This window comes from Sminthopsis crassicaudata, chromosome 1, assembly GCF_048593235.1.
Source record: "Sminthopsis crassicaudata isolate SCR6 chromosome 1, ASM4859323v1, whole genome shotgun sequence".
NCBI lineage: Eukaryota > Metazoa > Chordata > Mammalia > Dasyuromorphia > Dasyuridae > Sminthopsis > Sminthopsis crassicaudata.
In genome coordinates, this window is record NC_133617.1 from 74,273,271 (window position 1) to 74,296,867 (window position 23,597).

The following is a 23,597-nucleotide window of genomic DNA, read 5'->3' on the forward strand; positions in this document are numbered from 1 at the left end:
GGTAGAATTCACATGTAAATCCATGGAGCTGGCTATCTTCAACAATAAGAGCATCCATATCAGTTCCAATTGATCAGTAATGAAAAGAACCAGCTATACCCAGCAAAAGAACACTGGAAAATTAGCGTGGACCACAACATAGCATTTATATTCTTTCTGTTATTGTTTGCTTGCATTTTTGTTTTCCCTCTCAGGTTATTTTTACCTTCTTTCTAAATGGAAAGTTGGAATGAATCTTGATTCTGAATCTCCTGAAGTCCTCTTTGGTCCTGAGAGCTTCTTGCTTATATACTGCCCACTGAGTACACACTAATCATACCATCACTAGTCTCATCCTATGTTAGGAAATCCAATGATTCCTGCTGGTTTTAAAGTTCTTTAACAGTCTTCTTATTAGCCATGCTCTTTCAGTGTCAGGTGTTTCTTAGATCTTCTCCTTTGTTTTGAGGTTTTTCTCTTTTTCTGTCTCTCTCCAGGTGTTTGTTGCCACCTATCTGTTTCCTTGTTCATCTGTTTCCTTCTGTCTGTTAAAATACAAGCAAACCCTCTCTCTCAGGCAGTTCACCTATCTAATTTCCTTCTATTTACCACTTTCTAAATCTCTTTTCATCATCTGGCAATTACATTAGAGCTGTTTGCACTGGACACAGCCCTGTTGGTTTAAAAGGCCTGTATTCTCCCCAAGTGTAATCCATTTTTGTAATCTGATTGCCTTTTGGCTGACTGATCCCTTTCTTCCATGTGATTGCTTTCTGGCTGATAGATCACATCAGAGTCCTGACCTTCTAAAGACTCTTTGGGTGTAACCTCAGTTGCAATCACCTATCCTTTGATTGATATCTTGGAGCTGGGCCCCACTTCTCATTTCCCTGGGTCAATCTGTATTCTGAGGCCCAGTGAAAGCCTTTGTGACATTTTGGACATGGAGTTTTAGGTCTTCTCTCATCTGGTCTTCTCACTCTATCTCCATATCTACACTGAGCTCTTAGATGTCCAATTATTCCACATTGGAAACATTGATGAATTTCTCTAGAAGTCCTTTGCCAAGAGGGACCCTGGCTTTCCATGTTAATCATAGTCTGGGTGTAAAAAGCATTTGTTCCCACTGTAGCACATCGTCTTATGATCTCCTCTAAAGGAGCATCTTTGTCTAATCCCCATATAATTCTTTTGCAAATCTCATTGGCATTTTCCTTAGCCAGATGTCTGGTCATTATTTCTGTAGTTGCATTTTCTCCAGTAGTTCTTTTGACAGCAGTTTGCAGACATCCCACAAAATCCACAAAAGGTTCATTGGGACCTTGCTCTATTTTAGTGAAAGTCTACCCCGCCCCGAATCTTTCTGTCCAGGGAGGGAACCCCAAGCTTTTATTGCAGCCTTAGCAATTTGCTCATACACTGTCATGAGATAAGTAATCTGTTCTGAATTCTCTACATTCTGACCGTCACCAGCTAATTGCTCAAAAGTGAATTGTGTGTTAACTCCTATTTATTTCCAAATTGAATCTGACTTGGATCTTACATAATTCATGAAACTTCGCAAGCCATGACAGATTTTGTCCAGGTTCTAAACATATCCTTGCTATGGATTTCCAGTCACTTGGGGTTAGGACTTCATAAGACAAGCCATCTAGTAACATTTTAACATAAGCTGATGTAGCCCCATAAAGGGTACAATCTTTTTTCAAATCTTTAATTTTTTTCAAATCTAAAGGTGTATATTTTCTCCTTTTTTGACCTACAGAGTCAATCCCTTCAATCACAGGATATGCTTGTATAAAATCACTTTTATCCTGTCCTTCTCTCCTAGTCTTAATCAATGCTTTTTCTAATCTTGTCATAGGCTGCTTCACAGGCGAAAATAATTGTTTGGGAGTTTGATTGGTATGGCACTGAATAAGTAGATTAATTTAGGTACTACATTAGCTTGGCCTACCCATGAATACTTTATGTTTTTCCAATTGATTAGATCTGACTTTATTGGGGTGGAAAGTATTTTGTAGTTGTATTCATACAGTTCCTGACTTTCCCTTGCCAGAAAGATCCCCAAATATTTTATATAGATTGCCCAGGATAATAGAAGAGGAAATAAATTATTTAAATAGTCATCAGTTATTTTAAATGGAATTTCTTTTTGTATCTCTTGCTGTTGAGCTTTGAGAGTAATATATAAAAATTCTGATGATCTATGTGGATTTATTTTGTATCCTACAACTTTGCTAAAGTTTTTAATTGTTACTAGTCATTTTTGATTTGATTCTCTAGGGTTCTCTAAGTATATCATCATATCATCTGCAAAGAGTGATAATTTGGTTTTGTTATTACCTACTCTAATTCTGTTAATCTATTTTTCTTCTCTTGTTGCCAAAGCCAACATTTCTAGTATGATATTGAATAATAATGTTAATAGTGGGCATCCTTGTTTCATACCTGATCTAATTGGGAATGGTTCTATTTTGTCTCCATTACATATGATACTTGCTGATCATTTTAAATAGATCCTATGGATCATTTTAAAGACAACTCCATTTTTTCCTATACTCTCTAGTGTTTTTAATAGAAATGCGTATTGGATTTTGTCAAATACTTTTTCTGCATTAATTGGGATAATCATTTTTTGTTAGTTTGATTATTCATATAGTTAATTATGCTAAAAGTTTTCCTAATATTGAACCAGCCCTGCATTCCTAGTATAAATTGTATTTGGTCATAATGGGTTATCTTAGGGATGAGTTTCTGTAATCTCTTTATTTGTATTTTATTTAAGCTTTTTGCATCAATATTCATTAGGGAAATTGGTCTATAATTTTATTTATCTGTTTTTGCCCTACCAGGTTTAGCTATCAGCACCATATCCATGTCATAAAAAGAATTTGGTAGGATTCCTTATTTTCGTATTTTTTCAAATAGTTTATATAGTATTGGAATTGATTGTTCTTTGAATGTTTGGCAGAATTCACATGTAAATCCATCTGGCCCTGGAGATTTTTTATTAGGGAGTTGATTAATAGCTTCTTCTATTTCTTTTTCTGAAATGAGGCTATTTAAATAACTGATTTCCTCTTCTGTTATCTTGAGAAATCTTTTTGGAGATATTCCTCCATTTCACTTAGATTATCAAATTTATTGGCATATAGTTGGGCAAAATAACTCCTAATTATTGCTCTGATTTCCTCTTCATTGGTGGAAAGTTCTGCTTTTTCATTTTTGAGAATAATAATTTGATTTTCTTCTTTCCTTTTTTTAATTAAAGTAACTAAAGATTTATTTATTTTGTTGTTTTTTTCTTTCATAAAACCAACTCTTAGTTTTATTTATTAATTCAATAGTTTTCTTATTTTCAGTTTTATTAATCTTCCCTTTTACTTTCAGAATGTCAAATTTGGTTTTTAATTGAGGGTTTTTAATTTGTTCTTTTTCTAACTTTTTAAGTTGTAAGTCCAATTCATTGATCTTCTCTTTTCCTATTTTATACAAGTAAATATCTAGAGATATACATCTGCCCAATAACCACTTTGGCTGCATCCCACAAATGTTGGTGTGCTTCTCTCACAAATTTTGGTATACTTCTCATTATTGTCATTCTCTCAGATGAAGTTATTGATTGTGTCTATGATTTGTTATTTCACCCATTTATTCTTTAGGATTAGATTATTTAATTTTCAATTAATTTTTGGTCTATTTTCCCCTGGCATTTTATTCAATGTAATTTTTATTGCACCGTGATCTGAAAACAATGCATTTACTATTTGTATCTTTCTGCATTTGATTTTGAGGTTTTTATGCCCTTTTATGTGGTCAATTTTTATACAGGTCTCATGAACTACTGAGAAAAAGTAAACTTCTTTCTGTCTCCATTCAATTTACTCCAAAGATCTATCATAACTAACTTTTAAAAAATTCTGTTTAACTTCTTAACTTGTTTCTTACTTATTTTGTGGTTCAATTTATCTAGTTCTAAGAGAACAAGGTTGAGCTCCCCCATTAGTATAGTTTTGCTTTCTATTTCTTCTTGCATCTCTCTTAACTTATGTGACATTGTGCATATATGTTTATTATTGATATTGCTTCATTATTTAGTAAGATACAGTTTCATTCCTTATCTCTTTTAATTAGATGTATCTTTGCTTTTATTTGATTTGAGATCATGATTGCTACTCCTGCTTTTTTTTTTCTTCACCTGAAGCATAATATATTTTGCTCCAGCCCTTTACCTTCACTCTGTATGTATCACTATGTTTTAAATGTGCTTTTTATAAACAACATATTAGAGGATTCTGGCTTTTATTCCACTATGTTATGCACTTTGTTTTATGGGAGAGTCCATTCACATTCACAGTTAAAATAACTAATTATATATTTCTTGCCATTTTATTTACCTTAAGTTATGCCTTTCTCTTTCCTTTCTCCTTTCCCTCCTCCCCCTATTTTGCCTTCCCTCTTCCTTTTTCCCTTGTCCTCCTACTTCCCTATAGGGTGAAATAAGCTTCTCTGTGAGTCTATTTGTGTCTGATATTCTCTCTTTGAGCCAAATCTGATGAGAGTAAGATTTGCTTAATGCTCATCCCTTTCCTTATTTCCCTTAATTACAATAGTTTTTTTTAACCTCCTCATGAGATGTAATTTATACCTTTTAAACTCCATTTTCCTCTTCTTCTAGTAGAATCACTATTCCTCCTCTAATTTCTTTCTTAAATCATCACAATAGAATCAAATTATACCTACATCTTTAAAGTATACCCATTACATAGCTACAGATCTCCAGAGTTAAACATATCATCTTCCCATATAGGGATATAAGCTTTTAAACTTTTAAAATAAAGTTATTTTTTCCTTTCTTTTTACCTTTTTATGCCTCTTGAGTTCTGTATTTGAAGATTAAATTTTCTATTAGACTCTGGTCTTTTCATCAGAAATAGATGAAATTCATCTGTTTCATTGAATATCCATCTTTTCCCTTGAAAAGTGATGCTCAATTGATTTTTGGCTGCAATCCAAATTCCTTTTATCTTTTGGAATGCCAGATTCCATACCTTTCAATCTTTTAAATTGCAAGTTGCTATGTCCTGGATGATCCTGATTGTGACTCCTCAATATTTGAATTGTTTCTTTCTGGTTGCTTGCAACATTTTCTCCCTGATTTGATACTTATCAAATTTAGCTACAGTGTTCCTTGGAGTTTTCACTTTGGGGTTTCTTTCAGGAGGTGATCAGTAAATTCTTGCAATGGATATTTTACCTCCTGATTCTAGGACATCCAAGCAGTTTTCCTTGATGATTTCCTGAAAAATGATGTTTAACCTCTTTTTCTTCATCATGGTTTTCAGAAAGTCCAATAATTTTTAGATTGTCTGTCCTATATCTACTTTCCAAGTCAGTTGTTTTTCCATTGAGGTATTTTACATTTTCTTCTATTTTTTTCATTTTTTTGTTTTGCTTGATGGATTCTTGAAGTCTCATTGATTTATTTACTCTCATTTGTTCAATTCTAATTTTTAGTGAATTATTTTCTTCAGTTAGCCTTTTAATCTCCTTTTGCTTTGTCCAACTGAACTTTTATATTAAGTGGGTTTTTTTCCACTGCATTTTTTCCCATTTCACAGATTTTTTTTCAGTGAATTGGTTTCTTTTTCATATCTATTTTATAAAGAGTTATATACTTTTCCCATTTCATCAAATCTGTTTTTTCTTCAAATAATTTCTGGTTTTCCTTTTCTGTACCTCAAAACCTCAAAAAGATTGAGATTTTGTGATAAGGCAAAAGGGTGGCAGCCACTTTAGTTTGCCCTGGGGAAGATCTATTGACTGACTTCTGGGATTGTGTAAGTGTGACCAGATCCAACATTTTTCTGGGCCTCAGAGGCTCACAGTTTGCTTTTTGTATTTGCTTTTGGCTGTTTTACAGCAAATATGCTTAAACACTGGCTTGAGACCAGGACAGAGAAGCCTAAGAGCCTTGAAATAGATTCCCAGGTGTGCAGACACAGCAACGCTCTGGGCTCCCTATGCTTTGACCTAGGCTTGGCAGCCTCTCCCCCTACCTGATGGAAACAGACTTTTCTGAAATTCTTCCACAGTATCTTCTTCTGGAAATGTGTTGTACTTCAAATATTTGTGGGTTCTGTCACTCTAAAAACAGTTTAGAGGTTTAATCTGCTGTTATTTTGAGGAAAGCTTGGAAGAGGTCACATAGATACTTGTCTTTTCTCTGTCATCTTGGCTCTGCCCTCAAGTTAGATTTTAAGATAAAGGCTACATGGGACCTGGCCACACTTATGATAAATAGAGATAGGAGAAAAACTTGGAGGTGGAGTAATTTAGGGAGAACTTTGGGTTTATTCAGTTTTTTGAGTTTTTATTTGTTTTTTGTTTTTTTTTTTTTGTTTTTTTTTTTTTTGCTTTTGGAGAATATTAACAATGGGCAAGTTTTTGTATCATATTGAGCATAAATTTCATTCTTTACAACTTCAGGGGGAATCAATCAACCAAAGTTTATTTCCGTTTCCATTGGGAATGGAAGTTGTTTGAACTATTTTGAGATATTCATCTAGTTGGCCCTACAGAATAAAACTAGGAGCAATGTATATATATGTGCAAATTAATGGATGAAATAAATAAAAAATGATTTAAAAAGCATTTATTAATTGTTTTCTAAGTGCAAAGCACTCAGCAAAACCTGGAATGAAGGTTTCTGTTGCAAATCAGTCTCCTTGTCCTTAAGGTGCAGTGGCAAAGCATATTTATTCTTTAATGTCACTTCCACTGATGAAGTTATATCCATTTTTGATATTTATCCTTCTGGGAGTACAAAGGACTTTTGTGGTAATACTTTTTTCAGTGTCTCTAGAAGGTAGCTCCTGCAGGAGTGATTGCCAGAATGTATCTCCATAGGGACCGTTTCCCAGTATGATGACTGTGGACTTGGGAATGCAAAGTGTTGCTATTTCCAAAACTTTGGGCTTCAGGATTATGGACTGTGTTCACATGGATCTGAAAGGACATAGTAGTCAAAGTGATGATGGTGGTGACAGTTGCTTGGCATATACCGTCTTTGTTCCTACCTTAGAGTAACCTGTTGCTTTAGTTAGGCTGTTTGCCTGTCCTGTGAGTGACAGTTGGTGACAGGTGATGGAGATGGTTCATGTCTTCCCTACAGAAAGGGTGTGTGTGTATATGTGCTTGTGTGTTTGTATAAATAAATAGATTTATTTTGCCTTAAAGGAATAATTCTAAATAATCAGCCACCCTAGAATTGATTAGAAGAATGGAGATTTAGAAATTGAAGGGATCTTAAAGTTTATGTGCTTTACCTCCCTGTTATTAGATCAGGGAATTTAAATGACTTCCCAAGGTCATCCAGGTAAGAAACCTTGAAGTTATGATTTTAACTCTTGGAAAAGAGAGAGATCCTTGTCCCTGGAGATGTCCAACAAAATATGGTAGATAACCCCATTCTAGGGAAACTGTAAAAAGTATTTGCTCAGGGGATGGAAGGGCATAGATTTTTATCTCTGATGGTTTTATTGGCTGATCTGCTAGGGGGAAGGAACATTGGAATTACACTTCTCATGCATGAAAACTGGAGAGCAGTCAGAGATATGCCTATGATGTTTTTTAGGATCAGACATGCTGTGCAGCAGGAGGGACCTCAGACATTATGGTTGGGCTATACTGATTCCCTTTTGGTGTCTTTAGTACCAGATCTTCAAAGTAACTTCCTGGGAACTGTTAAAATCACCAGCAGAAAGTGCAATAGCTTCTTGGAGAGGCTAATGTTTGAGACAAACACCTGTGGTAATTAGAGCTCCTTAAGTCTTCCTGGTGGTTCAGAGGTGGTTTGAAGTAAGCTCTGAATTACTGTGCCAGTTACCAGGAGTTACACTGTGATGGATTCTCAGTGGGATTTATTAAAAAAATGTTAAACTCTACATCCATAGTGTATTATTGCTAAGGAACTTGTGTTCTCATTATAAGGATCTATTTGTTCTACTTAAGAAATCAATATCACAAATGCTCAAGGGCCACCTAGTTTTTGCTGTTCCTGAGAAGGAATTTCCTTGGCAATATACTGCACAAGTGGCCATCCACTCTTTGCTTGAAGGGAGCCCACTATTTCCTGAGATGGTCTATTGTAGTCTTGAATAGCTTGAAATGTTTGGAAGTTTTTTTTCCCATCAAATCTAATGTTTGTTCCCAATGTCCTCACTCTTCTGTCTTTTGGAACAACCTCACAAATATTAGAAGACAGCTATCAGATGTGTCCTCTGACTTCTCTTCTCTAGGTCAAACACTGTCAGTTATTTCATCATAGATTCACACAAAATGGCATGAGCCAAAATGACTGGTGATAGCCCAGGATGCAGTCAAAGATCTTGGTCTTTTTAGACTAAGGCCTTTTTCAGGTCTTAGTTTGCCTAAGGCATTAACCCTTCCAATGCCTAAAAGAGAAAAGATGGCCTACTTTGCAAGAATCAGTCTGGGAAGGGAAGATCCTTGGAATTTCCAGCCAGAACAGAAAGCAATTTCTATTTTACAGTCACTCAGAGCCACCAAAACCCTAACAATGATCAAGAGAGGTTAGGTTGGGACGTATTACTGGCCATTCAATGAAAGTCAGAATGATTTGGGTTTGAAGGTTACTCAGGTATCTCTATTTGAACCATAATGGACTTTTTCTAAACCAACTTTTTTCAGAGCTATATTTCAAGAAATCATAAATTAAAACTGTTCAAGACATTTGGACATATGTTCCCACGTGTAATGATTTGATTCCCCATATGGATTGAAGGAACAAATTTGATGAAGAAAGAGAGAAAGAAAGAAAGAAAGAAAGAAAGAAAGAAAGAAAGAAAGAAAGAAAGAAAGAAAGAAAGAAAGAAAGAAAGAAAGAAAGAAAGAAAGAAAGAAAGAAAGAAAGAAAAAAGAAAGGAGGAGAAACAAGGAGGAGGAGAAAAAAGAAGAAGAAGAAAAGAAGAAAAAGAAGAGAAAGAGGAAGAAAAAGAAGAGGAGGAGGAGGAGGAGGAGGAGGAGGAGGAGGAGGAAGAGGAGGAGGAGGAGAAAGCAGTAATACCCAGTTCAAATTGTGATGCAATGGATGGCCTTGACCTTTTTAATAAAAAGTATAAATGAACCCTAGATCCAGGAATACCTTAGTTCAAAGATGGCCCCAGATATTTATTAATAGCATAACTGGGCAGCTCATTTAATCTCTGTTTAACTTAGTTTCCTCCCAAGGTTGTTGTAAGGAGCAAGTGAATTAAAAATATAATTTTCTTGGCAGTGTCTGGCATATAGTAAACACTATATAAATTTTAGTTGCTATCATCAGCCTCATTCTCATCCTCATCCTTACAACCATTACCACCACCATCATCATCTCATTCAAATGTTGATACGCTGTTACTTTCCCAGTCCTGGCTATTAGGTCATTTAAGATTGTATTAACCTTCAAGTGATTTGCCCCAGGGTCACACAGCAAAGAAGTATTATGTGTCTAAAGCCAGATTTGAACTCTTGTCCTTTTTACTTCAGGGCTGGTGCTCTATTCATTGTGACATTTAGCTGCCTCTGTACTAACTTTCTTAGGTCACATATTGAACTTGGAAGTTTATTAAAACTCCAAGATCTAAGGGCAGATCCAAGATGGCTGACAATATATAGAACTTTGCTTGAGCTCTTTCTGGCTTACCTCAGAATCAACACTAGATTAAGCCTCTGAACAGATTTTGGAGTGACAGAACCCACAAATATTTGAAGTATAACAAATTTCCAGCAGAAGATATCTTCGAAGAACTTCAGGAAAAATCTGTCACAATCAGCGAGGACAGCAGGGAGACACAGGGTGGAGAGGCTCTTGTGGGAAATAAAATGGGAGGCTCTTTGCCAAGATACAGCACCATTGGCTACTCAATCCTAGTTCAGAAACCAGCAGATTAGTGGTGAGACCTTCAATGCAATTGCAGAAAGCAAATAGCCCCTGAACTTCATCAAAACAGGTAAGACCTGGCCAGACCCATCCAGCTTGGGGAGGAAGCCTGCAGCACCACCAGCCCCAGGGAAGTGTAAAAGCACTGTTGCCCTGTGAAGAAATCTTGGGACAAACTCCTGTGCTCTAGGAGCAGAGTTCAATTTTAAAAAATGAGCAAAAAAGAGCTCTGACTATAGATAGCTATTATGGAGACAGGAAAGAATAGAGCTACACTAAAAGTAAAATGCTTTCCCAGATGAAGCCTCAAAGGGAACATGAACTGGTCCCCAACTCAAGTGGTTCTCTTAGAATTTTAAAATGATCTATAGAGAGAGTTAGAAGAAAATAGTGAAAAGAAATAAGAGATATAGAAATAAGAAACATGGAAATTATCTGAAGAAAAACCTCCTTTAAAAATGTGTTTGCTGAAGTGGGGGGAAATGTACTCAAGAAAGCCACTTCTTAAGAAATAGATTTGACAAACTAGAAGAAGAAAACAACTTCTTGAAAAATAGAATTAGTGAAATGAAAAAAAAAAAAGAAAGAAAGAATAACTCCTTAAAAATAGAAATGGGAAATAGAAAAAAGAACAAAACAACATCATTACCAGTACATCTGGCCAATTGCAAAAGGAGGTAAAAAAGATAAAAGAAGAAATTAATTCATTAAAAATTAGAATTGGGTAAATGGAAGTGAATGACTCAATGAGACATCAAGAATCAGTCAAACAAAATCAAAAAAAGAAAAATAGAAGAAAATGTAAAATACCCCATTGGAAAAACAGGAATGACACAGGAGTGACCTGGAAAATAGAGATAGGAGAAACAATCTAAGAATTATTGGTTTGCCTGAAAACCATAATTAAAAAAAATCCGGAACAACATCTTTCAAGAAATCTTTAAGAAAAAGTGCTCCAATATCCTAGAAACAGAGGGTAAAATAGCCGTTGAAAGAATTCACCAATCCCCCCTGAAAGGGACCCCAAAATGAAAAAAATGAATATTGTAACTAAATTCCAAAATTATCAGATCAAGGAGAAAATATTGCAAGCAACCAGAAAGAAACAATTCAAATCTGAAAAGCTACACTCAAAAGGGAAAGGAATGGGCATTGTGTCACTTAATCTCATTGGATTTGACTCAAATAGAGAATATCATACACATTTAGTTTAATGTAGAAACTTGTCTACTTTTTGGAAAGTAGGAAGGAAAAGGGGAAAAGAGGAAGGCTAATAGAAGTAAGGGCAGAGGTAGAAGGTGAAAGGGATAAGAAAGGGAGAAGGGGCTGAAAAAGGGCAGGCACACTGAGGGAAGGAATGGTCAGAAGCAAAATACAGGTGATGAGGGAAAGGGGGAAAGGAGAGAAAAGTATATCCTGAAAAATAGAATGGCAGAATATTCAGAGTTAGTAATTTTAACTATGAATGTGAATGGGATGAATTCTTCCATAAAACAGAAGTGAATAACAGATTGGATTAAAAGTCAGAGTCCTACAATACATTGTTTATATGAAACATATTTGAAGCAGTGAGATACATACAGAGTAAATGTAAAAGGCTGAAGCAGAATCTATTATGTTTCAGCTGGAGTAAAAAAAAAATAAGGGGTAGCAGCAATCCTTATTTCAAATCAAGCAAAACCAAAAAAAAAAAAAAAGCAAAAAAAAAAAAGATCTAATTAAAGAATACTATAGATAATGAAGTAATATCAACAACAAACATATCCAAGTTGGATAGCATCCAAATTCCTAGAGGAAAAGTTAACAGAATTGCAAGACGAAATAGACAGTAAAACTATACTAGTGGGAAGATCTCAACCTCTCTCTATCATAATTAGATAAATCAAAACAAAATAAACATGAAAGAAGTTAAGGAAGTAAATATAATTTTAGAAAAGTTAGATATGATAGAACTTTGGAGAAAATTGAATAGGAGCAGAAAAGGAATATACTTTTTCTCGGTGGTACATGGAACTTACACAAAAACTGACTAAGTATTAGGTATAAAACTCTCAAAATCAAATGCAGAAAGGCAGAAATAGTAACTGCATCCTTCTCAGATCATGATGCAATAAAAATTACATGTAATAAAGGACCATGGAAAAATAGACTAAAATTAATTGGAAACTAAATAATCTAATCCTAAAGAATGAGTGGATGAAATAATAAACCATAGAAACAATAGATAATTTCATCTAAGAAAATGACAATAATGAAACAACTTACCAAAATTTATTGGATATAGCCAAAGTAGTTCTTAAGGGAAACTTTATATGTCTACTTACTTACTTGAATAAAACAGAGAAAGAAAAGATCAATGATTTGGGCATGAAACTTAAAGAGCTAGAGAAAGAACAAATTACTAACCCTCAATTAAATATCAAATTTGAAATTCTGAAACTAAAAGGGGAGATCAATAAGATTGAAAGTAAGAAAACTAATGAATTAACAAAGCTAAGTTAGTTTTATGAAAAAAACAAAATAAAGTTTTAGTTAATTTGATTAGAAAAAGGAAATAAGAAAATTAAATTGCCAGTATCAAAAATGAAAAGGGTGAACTTGTTACCAATGAAGAGGAAATTAAAGCAATACTTAGGAGATATTTTGCCCAACTGTATACCAATAAATTTGATAATCTAAGTGAAATGAATGTTTACAAAAATATAGTTTTCCCAGATTAACAGAAGAGAAAATAAATTACCTAAATAGTCCCCTTTAAAAACAAAGAAATCGAACAAGTTATTAATGAACTTTCTAAGGAAAAAAATCTCTAGGGACAAATGGATATATAAATGCACTCTAGCCATAATTTAAAGAATGATTAATTCTGGTACTATGCAAACTATTTGTAAAAAGAGAGGAGAAAGGAGCCCTACCAAATTCCTTTCATGACATTGTTATGATGATGATACCTAAACCAGGTAGAGTCAAAACAGAGAAAAAAAATTATGTACCAATTTCCCTAAAGAATATTGATGCAAAAATCTTAAATAAAATATTAGCAAAGAGATTACAGTCACTTATCACCAGGATAATACACTATGACCAAGTAGTATTTATACCAGGAATACAGAGTTGCTTCAATTATTAGGAAAATTATTAGCATAATTGATCATATCAATAACCAAATTAACAGAAATCATATGATTATATCAATAGTTGAAGAAAAAAATTTGACAAAATGCAACATCAATTACTATTAAAAACATTAGAGAGCATAGGAGTAAATTGAGGTTTCCTTAAAATGGCAAGCAGCATTTATTTAAAACCATCAGCAAGCATCATATGTGAGGGGATAAACGAGAAGCATTCCATTAGATTAGGGGTGAAACAAGTTGCTCACTATCACCATTACTATTCAATATTGTATTAGAATTGTTAGCTTTAGCAATAAGAGAAAAAAAAAGCAATTGAAGGAATTAGAAAAGGTAATTAAAACAGATACATGATGCATGCAGATGATATGATGGTTTACTTAGAGAATCTTAGAGAATGAATTAAAAAAACTACTAGAAACAACAATTTTAGCAAAGTTTCAGGATATAGAATAAATCCACATAAATCATTGGCATTTCTATATGTTACCAACAAAGTCCAGCAGCAAGTGATAGAGAAATTCCATTTAAAATAACTGTAGATAGTATAAAATATTTGGGACTCTACAAAGCCATGAACTATATGAACACAATTACAAAACACATTCCTCACAAATAAAGTTAGATCTAGATAATTGGAAGTGTATCAAGTGCTCATGGGTAGGCTGACCTAATGTGATAAGATTGATAATTCTTCCTAAATTAATCTGCTTCTTCAGTGCCATACCAATCAAACTCCTAAGAAATTAATTTAGAGTTAGAAAAATAATAACAAAATTCATCTGGAAGAACAAAAGGTCAAGAATTTCAAGGGCATCAATGAAAAAAATGCAAGCAAAAGTGGCCTATCTGTACCAGACCTAAAACTGTATTTTAAAACACCAGTCATCTAAATCATTTGGTATAGGATAAGATATAGAGATTAATGAAATAGGTTGGGTTCACAAAATACAATAGTTGATGACTATTGTAACCTAATATTTGATAAGACTCCAGCTTCTGGTATAAAAACTCACTATTTGACAAAAATTGCTGGGAAAATTGGATAATAATAGGGCTGAAACTAGGCATTGACTAACACTTAATATCATAATATATATATATATATATATATATATTTCACAAGAATAGCATGAGAGACTTGGTAAAATCCTTTCCTAAAATATTGATAAATTCTATCAACAGTATTTCCTTGATTTGCCAATATGATAACTGTCAAAAATTCTTAGACATGTCAAAGTGACTATGATGTTCAAAGGTCTGTGCTAGATAATATAGGAACTAATGTAAATTACAATATTTCTTTCTCTCATTCAACTCAAGGAATATAACATCCCAACAAAAGCCAGATATGTACCATCTTTAGATATGAACTTGATCAAAGTTGCTTTATAGGTCAGATCAATGCTTTATAGGAACTGAACTAAGGTTTGAGTCAAAATTTCTGCCTATCCTCCACTCAGTGGTGTTTGTGTGTTTGCTGTTAAGAATTATGCTTGAAGGAACAGCTAGGTGGTAACAGTGGATGGCTCACCAGCCCTGAAGTCAGGAGGACCTGAGTTCAAATCTGGTCTTGGACACTTAACACTTCTTAGCTCTTAGCTGTGTGACCCTGGACAAGTCACTTAACCCCAATTGCCTCAGGAAAAAAAAAGAATTATTCTTGAGGTGTTGAAATGATTGTGTGTTTGTTCTTATCTTATCTTTCAAGTATTTATACCTTTGTAAAAATCAATTGATGTTAAGTGATTAAATGGAACTGAGATATTAGTCAGTGAGACCCTAAAAGTCTAAGAGAACATTGCAGGTGGAGACTTGACATGATAGCAGGGAAACTAAATTCCCACTAACTCCTCAGATTGCCCTAGAACAATGATAAAGATACAATATAGATATTTGAGAGTCATCCTCATAGACATGGTGATTGAACACATGGGAACTGATAATCAGATCATTAAGAGAGGGCATTGAAATAAAAAATGGGGGCCCAAGACAGTCTTGATGGGGTACAATGATAAAATGATGGGGAGTAGCTGATAGTCTTTCAAAGGGAAGAGAGTAATGAGAAAGGAAGGAAGAGAAGTAAGTGTCAAAAATCCATGGTGAAGAGAATGCCAAGGGGAAGGGAGCCCAACCATCAGCAGTATCAAATGTTGCATAGAATTCAAACAAGATGAAGATTAAGAAAAAATCATTGAATTTAACAATGGAAATAACATTAGTAACTTTGGAGAGGGAAGTTTCATTGAGTGGGGGAGATTGGAAACCATATTGCAAAGAGTAGCAAAGTGAATGGAAATGAAGGAAGAGGAGACAATTAGAGCAGGTAACTTTTTCAAATAAGTTGTCTGTGAATAGAAGAAGAAATAAGTATCTAACTTTAGGAATTGATGCAGTCAAGAAATTTTTAAAAGATATATACATACATATATATAAATAATATATAATAATCATATAATAATAAATAAATAATATATATATATACATATATATAGTTTAATGACTTTTATAGTATAATTTCAAATCATTTTCCCAGAGTGATCAAACAAATTCACAGTTCCACCAGTAATGCTTTAGTGTGCCATTCATCTTTTAGCATTTTTCAAACTGACATTTTTGTCTTTAGTCATCTTTGCTTATTTGTTAGATTTGAGGTAAATTTCAGGATTGTCCTAGTTTGAATTTCTCTTATTATTAGTAATCTAGAGCAACCTTTTTATTTGTTCATGTTTTTTATTTTTAATTTTTAAGAATAATATTTGACAGTTTTAAAAATTAAGATATAAAGGACTTACACTATGCATAAACAAATACAGGAAACAAAAATATTCAAGTAGCCCATTAGATAAAGATACTTTACAATTACCTTCACAATATCTATTTGCCTCAGACATACACTATATGAGCAGCTCCCAATGAAATCATGGGGTGCTGGCAAGGTCCAAAAATCCTGGGTACTCATGGTATAGCTCTAGTCTTTCACCTACAGAGTGATCCTGCTTGTATCCCTCTTCTGGCTTCTCTGAAAAATGTGCTGTTAAGACAATCACTCTTTGGCACTTGTGCTCACTTCTTACAACTCAGGAAAGTTTAGAATCCTAAAGGCTCTCAAATTTAGGATTATCCATGAGATAACCTCAAGGTTAGAAATATACATTACTGCAATTATCATTCTTAGCCTTCTTCTCAGGAAAAGATAAAGAGAAGAAAGCAACTAAGACTGAGAGGTGGAATCATGCTGAGTGTATCCCAATGACATGTGCTCCAACTACAAGTTGCTTTTCCTATTCTTTTTGTAAAAGGGTTGCCACCTGGTGGTGGTAGGTAAACTAATCATCCCTAGTTATATTCTAGTCTGGGAGAAGAAATGAGAGAAAATAAACAAACATGATCCTTCTCCATAGATTTCATTTGAAGCTACTCAGAATTAATAATGTCTTTAGATAAAAAATAAATGATCATCAGGCTACTTTACAATCCCCTTGACCATGACAAGGAGTTGGTGAACAGTAACATGTGTACCCACTTAAAGAAAGGTGAAAAAAGTTTTATTTTTATTAAAGCTTTTTATTTTGAAAACATATGCATAGATAATTTTCAACATTCATCCTTGCAAAACTTTGTGTTCCAATTTTTTCCTCTCCTTTTCCTCTACCTCTTTCCCTAGATGGTAAGTAACCCAATATATATTAAACATGTACAATTCTTCTATACATATTTCCATAATTATGCTGATGAAAAAGTGATAAAATGAGAAAGAAAAAGAATTTAAGCAAACAAAACCAAAAAAGTTGTGATCTATATTCAGTTCCCACAGTCCTCTCTCTGGGTGAAGATGGTTCTCTTTATAACAAGATCATTGAAACTGGCCTAAATCATATTGTTGAAAAAAGCCACTTGCATCAAAATTGTTCATCACATAATCTTGCTATTGCCATGTACAATGATCTCCTCATTCTGCTCACTTCACTTAGCACATGTTCATATTAGTCTCTCCAATCTCTCTGAAATCATCCTGCTGATAATTTCTTATTAAAAATAATTTTCCATAACATACATATACTATAACATATTCAGCCTTTCTCCAAAAGATGAGCATCCACTCAGTTTCTAGTTTTTTGCCACTATAAAAATGGCTGCACATGTAGGTCCCTTTCCCTTTATGATCCCTTTGGAATACAAGCCCAGTAGAAACACTGCTGGATTCAAGGATATGCACTGTTTGATAGCCCTTTTGGCATAGTTCTAAATTGCTCTCCAGAATGGTTGAATCAGTTCACAACTCCAGAAAGGTGAATATTCTCTTAAGTCTATACATCCTCTGAAACAATCTACAATCTTTGTAAGAGGCCCATTCATCTTCTGAAATAACCTGAGTATTCCCCCATAAATCTTCCATATTGCATCTGTTCATCTTTTGCTGGACTTGTCCATTCTCTTCATCTTTATAAGGACCACCACATACATTGTAAAGAGATTGTTCCTCATTAAGGCTCCACCTCACTCTCAGAAGCATTCTATGCAGAACTTGTGCATTCCCTGTACATTCCTCTGTATGTGTATATGCTCTTTGTACTTCCATACTTCCTTTTCTTGCCTTATGTATTCACTGTAAGAACCTGTGTCTCTTCTTGAAATGCTTTGCTGTCGTCTGTGAATCCTCCCTATGAATCTCTGTAGTCTTGCCAGGGCTCTATGCTCTCAGGGTTTATGATGGGCCATGTGTTACTGTGGGACTTGGGAGCACAGTGATATGACGTCAGCAACAATTAGGGCAAAAACATGCCAGTCAGGTGAAGGGGTTAGAAGCTGTGGTGGGGACATTTGGGATTTACAATCATGCACAGTATCCTGCCACCTTACTGAGCTTGGTTTCATCCTCTCTGACCCTGGAGCTTCTGGAATAGAATGGAGGGAACAGTGTTGCTGATGAGTAATGGGGGCCTTGAGGCTGACCCCTTGTGAGGTGGAACTCTTGTAGAGGTCAACAGACCAAAATCAGGCCTTACTTTGGGTAATTCACTGGAGGTTTTCTTTTGGACAAGCTACTCCCATTTCTAGTTATTTGGGTGGATAAAAAGTCTTTAAGTAGTTGAAATATTGTCATAGGGAAAAGGAATTAGACTTATTCTCTTGGTTCCAGAAGGCAGAATTAGATAGAAGATTCAAATGGGAAGATTTTGGCTGAAGGGAAGTTTAAAGACTCAGAAATGTTCTGAAATTGAATGGGTTGCCCTATGGAATAGTGCTTTTTTATCTCTGAAGGACTCACAAGAAGGCTAGAGGACCACCCGTTGGTGAAGGTGTAAAGGAGATTCCTGCTTTGTTATAAATTTATCAGAGTTATCTCTAGCACAAAGCTCACATCTATCCCTTCCTCTCTATCACCATTTCTACCCCACAACAGAGAAACTCCCAAGTTGAATACCTGTATCATTCTAATAATCTCCCAATGAATTTTCCTGCTTTTGCTCTCTTACCTGTGTGATCCATCCCTCATATTCCTGTAACATTAATCATCCTTTTGTCCAAAGCTAAGCTCACTATTTGTCCTCACCAAAACTACTTCTTTTTTTGACATTGTTAATCTGTGATTTCACCATTTACTCTCTCTCCAATGTTGGCAAATTTGAGGTTGTCTTTGATTCTGCTTTTCTATATAACTTATGTCCAATTAAGTGCAAATTTACCTTTTTATTCCAGAATTTTTGGAGTATTCAAAGATTTGGTGTTTTTTTCTGACCACAGACTCATATTATCTGGATTCAAAATGACTGGAAAAAGCTGAGAGGCCAGCATCACATACACTGGTGTCATTAAGGAAGGAGGAGGAATATGGTTTGCTCAATGCCAAGTAAATTTGAATAACATCAGGAGGTTCCCCTGATGCAATCTCCTTCACAATATCCCAATATCCCCAATTGAATGTCTTCACTTAATTGTCCCATATATATATCTTGAACTTAATATATCCAAAACACAAGTTGGTTCAGGCTTCACATCTGACATTGTGCTGACTAGATGTGGAACATCCCCTGATTCTTCCAGCTATCTCTAATCCCCTAAACAGGGAGGGGAGATTGACATAAATTAAGGAGGGACAATCCATCCCATGATTCTTTCTAGGAAAGAGGTTCTTCATCTCCTCACTCCCTCCATACCACAGCTTTTTCTGGATTTCTGTAGTCTTCCAGACACTAACTTCAGGAACTATTACCTATCAACCTTGCTGGCTCCAGATCTAGAGAAAGATGAGGGATATGCAGTACACAGGGCAATTGGAAAGGTGAAGGTTGTTTGAAACATCTAGGAAATCCCAAGTTATTCCTGGGATTAAAGGATATATCCCTTATATTGGCCTATAGTTTCTTTTCCATATTTTTTTTAAATCTTTCTCTGATTTAATTATTAGACAATATTTGTTTCATAACAGAATTCTTTTATGAAGCAGGGTGATTTTTTAAAGATTTATTTATTTGTTGAATTTCTAATCTGTAAAATACATCTTAAGTTTATTAATCCCCTATTTTTCTATTTTGTTAATATATGATCATTAGTCTATGCTCTGGGGACTGTTTTAGCTATATCCCCCAAATTTTAATTTTCTGTTTCTTCATTATAGTTTTCTATTACGTAGTTACTAGTTATCTCTCTTTCTATAATTTGTTCTTTAACCCAATCATTGTTTAAGATTTTATTGTTAAGTATACATTTTGGTCCATACATTTTATTTGTAATCCTTGAGCCAATTTTTATTTGTAGCGTATCATGGCTTCTAAGGATATATGAATATCTCTGTACCCTAGCAATTTTTTGTAAAAGTTCCCTGTATTGCAGATAATATGCATTTTTGCTATATTATTTTGAAGACATTATAAGTGTTTTAAATTTAGCTTCTCCAGAAGTTTGTTCAGTGGTTTATTTCACTTTCTGTTATATTTGTTCAAAACTGAGGGATAATAAAATCTCTTGACACCATTTTGTTTTATCTATTTTTTTCTTAAAGCTCAAATGATATTTGCTTTGTGAATATAGATACTAATGCATTTGGAGTAAATATAGGTTTAATACTGATATTTATTCATATGTTGTCTATGGTTCTGCTAAGAATTGTATAGTTTTCTTGTACATTCCTTTTCAATTTTTTGAAAATTTTTGCTTTGGCTCATATCATAATGGAAAATGCTCATTTTTTTGATTCATGGTAATTTTTCCATTCCCTCAGTTTTATTTTGCATTGATTAAAGATCACAATGATAGGAAGAGGAGTCTTCCTGGCTCAACACTTAGCTTTCAATCCATTAACCACCAGCTAGCTGCTCAGGATTTAGAATAGTTAGTATAATTCAAATGACTTTTCCTTTGAAAGAATTTCTTCTTACTTCTGGAAGTTGTTGCTTCTGAATTACATTTTGTGTTGGAAAAAAATTTGCCTTGGATTTTTTCTTCAGCCAAAAATAGGGTTTCATTTCTGTATTATTTTAATGTTTAATGTTTTAATGATCTTTTTAAAAAATTGATTTCCCAAGGATGGAGCCAAGATAGTATGGAGGACACACATTTCTTTCTGATCTTTTCCCATGACCCTCAGACTAATTAGCAAATTCAGCCTCTGAATTAGTTCTGGTCTGTCAGAATCCATAAATATTGGGAATTCAATAAATTACCAGCAGAAGATAATTTTGAAGCTCTCCAGAAAAGATGTTTCAATCAGACACAGAGGGAGGTGAGCCAAGTTCAACAGGGCAACCACAGACTCTGAATGCAGGCAGACAGACCCAGGGTAGTGAGGGGTCCATGGGCTGCAGAATCTAATGGGAGAAATCTACAGCAGTGTTGGCCATTCTGCTCTGGATGCAATCTGGTAGATCAGCAGAGAAGTTATAAAACATCCAACACAAAAACAAAAGGTAAATAGAGAACTCCAAAACACCAGAATTCCACCAGACCTGGCCATATCCACCCATCATCTAAAGTCAGCACTGCTGCTTGTAGAGGCAGCTGCTGTTGCTTGTAGAGGAAGCCACTGCTGCTTATACTGAAAGCTTGGACAAACTCCCTTGCCCTACAAGGAGATCTCCACTTTAAAAAATGAGTAAAAAAGTAAAAAGAATTTTCACCCCAGATAGTTTTTAAGATGAAAAAGAAGAACAGATTTCAAAATCTGAGGAGACTAAATGCAGATTGTCTTGAGATGAAGCCCCACAAAGGATGATATAAATTGGTACCCATCACACAAGGCTCTCCTAGAAGAAATTATAAAAGATCTTAAAAGAGAGAGGGAAGAAAAATGGGGAAAGGAAATGAGAACTTTACTAGAGGGTTTGGAAAAGAAAAAACAGAAATTATCCAAAGTAACTTCATTACAAAATAGACTTAGTGAAATGGAAGTATATAGCTCTTTAAAAAATAGAGTTGACAAGATGGAAAAAGAAAACAACTCCCTGAGAAACAGAATTTGTGAAATGGAAAAAAATAACTCTTCAAAAAATAAAATTTGTGGAATGGAAAAAGAAATTAACTCCTTAAAAAACAGATTTTTTTTGGGATAGAGCCAAGATAATGGAGAGGACACATGCTTCTTTCTGATCTCCTCCCAGGATCCTCAACTAATTACCAAATTCAGCCTCTGAATTAATTCTAGGCTATAGAATTCATGAATATTGGGAGTGAAGTAAATTACCAGCAAAACATAATTTTGAAGATCACCAGAAAAGGTCTGTTTTGGTTAGGTGTTAGGTTCTTACTAAGTGCTAAGTTGGTAGTTAACAATTCTCTAGCTCAGAATTCACACCTTTAAAAGCAGCAAGTTCATTAGTTGTAAGTAATTCTCACAAGCCCCTGGGAGTACCCACAAGCCCATTCTCTCTGTTTCTTCTCTCTACTCTTGCCTGACCTTGAGAATTAAAAGGTATTCCAGTAATGTATAATATCTTATACTGCGCACAGAAGTGCGCAAAATGTTTAGAACTATATGCAGGTCCATTATCTGTTTTTATTTCTTGTGGCACACCCATAATTTCAAATGCTTGGATAAGGAATTCAGTGACCACTTGGGCTGTCTCTTTTGCTGTTGTCACTGAAAAAGTGAATCCTGAAAAGGTATCTTTTCTACCACGTGGATGAAAGACAGACAACCAAAAGATTTATAGTGGGTCACATCCATTTGCCAGATTTCATTGGGTCTCAAACCACGAGGATTCTTCCCTGGAGGGAGTATAGGAGCATGGAAAGGAAGACAAGCTGTACAGCTTTTTACTATGCTCCTAGCTTCCTCTCTTGTGATTCCAAATTGTAAACGTAAAGCTTGAGCAGCCTGATGATATTTAGAATGAGATTCTTGTGCTTCCTGAAATAAAGGACTACTGGCTAACATGGTTAGAAGGCTATCTGCCTTTGAATTTCCATCAAAAATAGGATCTGGAAGTCCACTATGTGAGTGGACATGCAAGATATAAATCTTGCCTGGATGGTTTCTCACTTGCTCTTGAAGCTCCTTAAAGAGCTGATAAATATTAGAGGCTACAAATTTTATTTCGGCTGTGGCAATTCTTTGTACTACACCTACTGAATAGGCTGAGGATAAAAAATAGGGAGTATAAAAAGAGGCAACATTGAGCCTGGAGAGCAGTCCTGGATTAGTTCCCAAGGGAACTTCAGGGAAGCTCGAGGAGATTCAGAGCCAGGATTCAGGAAGAAGAGGATTCGAGATTCTACCTTTGCTCTGGCTGGAGGCTCCAGAAGCTTCCCAAGAAACCTGCTCACAGAAAAAGGATTAACAGAAAAGAAACCTCCTCCCAGAGAATGGGCTTGTGGGTACTCCCAGGAGCTTGTGGGAATTACTTACAACCAATGAACTTGCTGCTTTTAAAGGTATGGATTCTGAGCTAGAGAATTGTTAACTACCAACTTAGTACTTAGTAAGAACCTAACAGTTAGGCACAGGGAGATGGCCAGGCACAGGATGCCAGTGTATACTATGCAGAACTGGGGAAGGGTTTGGTCTCTGTAGGGCAGTGTAGACTCTGTGTGGTGGAGAATCTATGGGGAGGACTCTACCATGGTGTTGTCTACTCTGCCCTGGTTGCAAGCCAGTAGATCAGCAAAGAAGTTATAAAACATCCAACACAAACACAGGTAAAGAGTGAACCTCAAAGGACTGGAGTCTCATGGGACCTGGCTAGTCTCAATCAGCACCACAAGTGATTCAGCACTGATCCAGAACAGCTGCAGCTGCTCTGCAGAGGCTTCATTGCTACCTGTAGAGGAAGCTTTGTAAACTTCCCTTGCCCTAAAAGCAGATCCCAATTTTAAAAAAATGAGTAAAAAGGCAAAGAGGATGCTAACTACAGATAGTTTCTATGGTGAAAGAGAAGAACAGATTTCAAACCCTGAGGAGACTAAAAGCAGACTGTCTACATATGAAGCTCCAAAAGGTGACATAACCTGGTCCCTATCATACAAGGTTCTCCTAGAAGAAATTTAAAAGGATCTCAAACGAGAGCTAGAAGAAACATGGGGAAAGGAAAGGAAAACTT

The 23,597-nt window shown here is 35.0% G+C and overlaps 1 protein-coding gene across 1 annotated transcript in view; it reads left to right on the forward strand.

Moving 5' to 3' along the window:
- Window positions 1-6,909: 6,909 nt before the first annotated feature.
- Window positions 6,910-23,597, forward strand: part of LOC141546970 (Ig heavy chain Mem5-like) — a 51,912-nt gene continuing 35,224 nt past the window's right edge. The window contains exons 1-2 of the mRNA XM_074275253.1: window positions 6,910-7,024; window positions 7,696-7,794. Coding sequence (XP_074131354.1) covers window positions 6,910-7,024; window positions 7,696-7,794 — 214 coding nt within the window. The remainder of the gene's footprint in view (window positions 7,025-7,695; window positions 7,795-23,597) is intronic.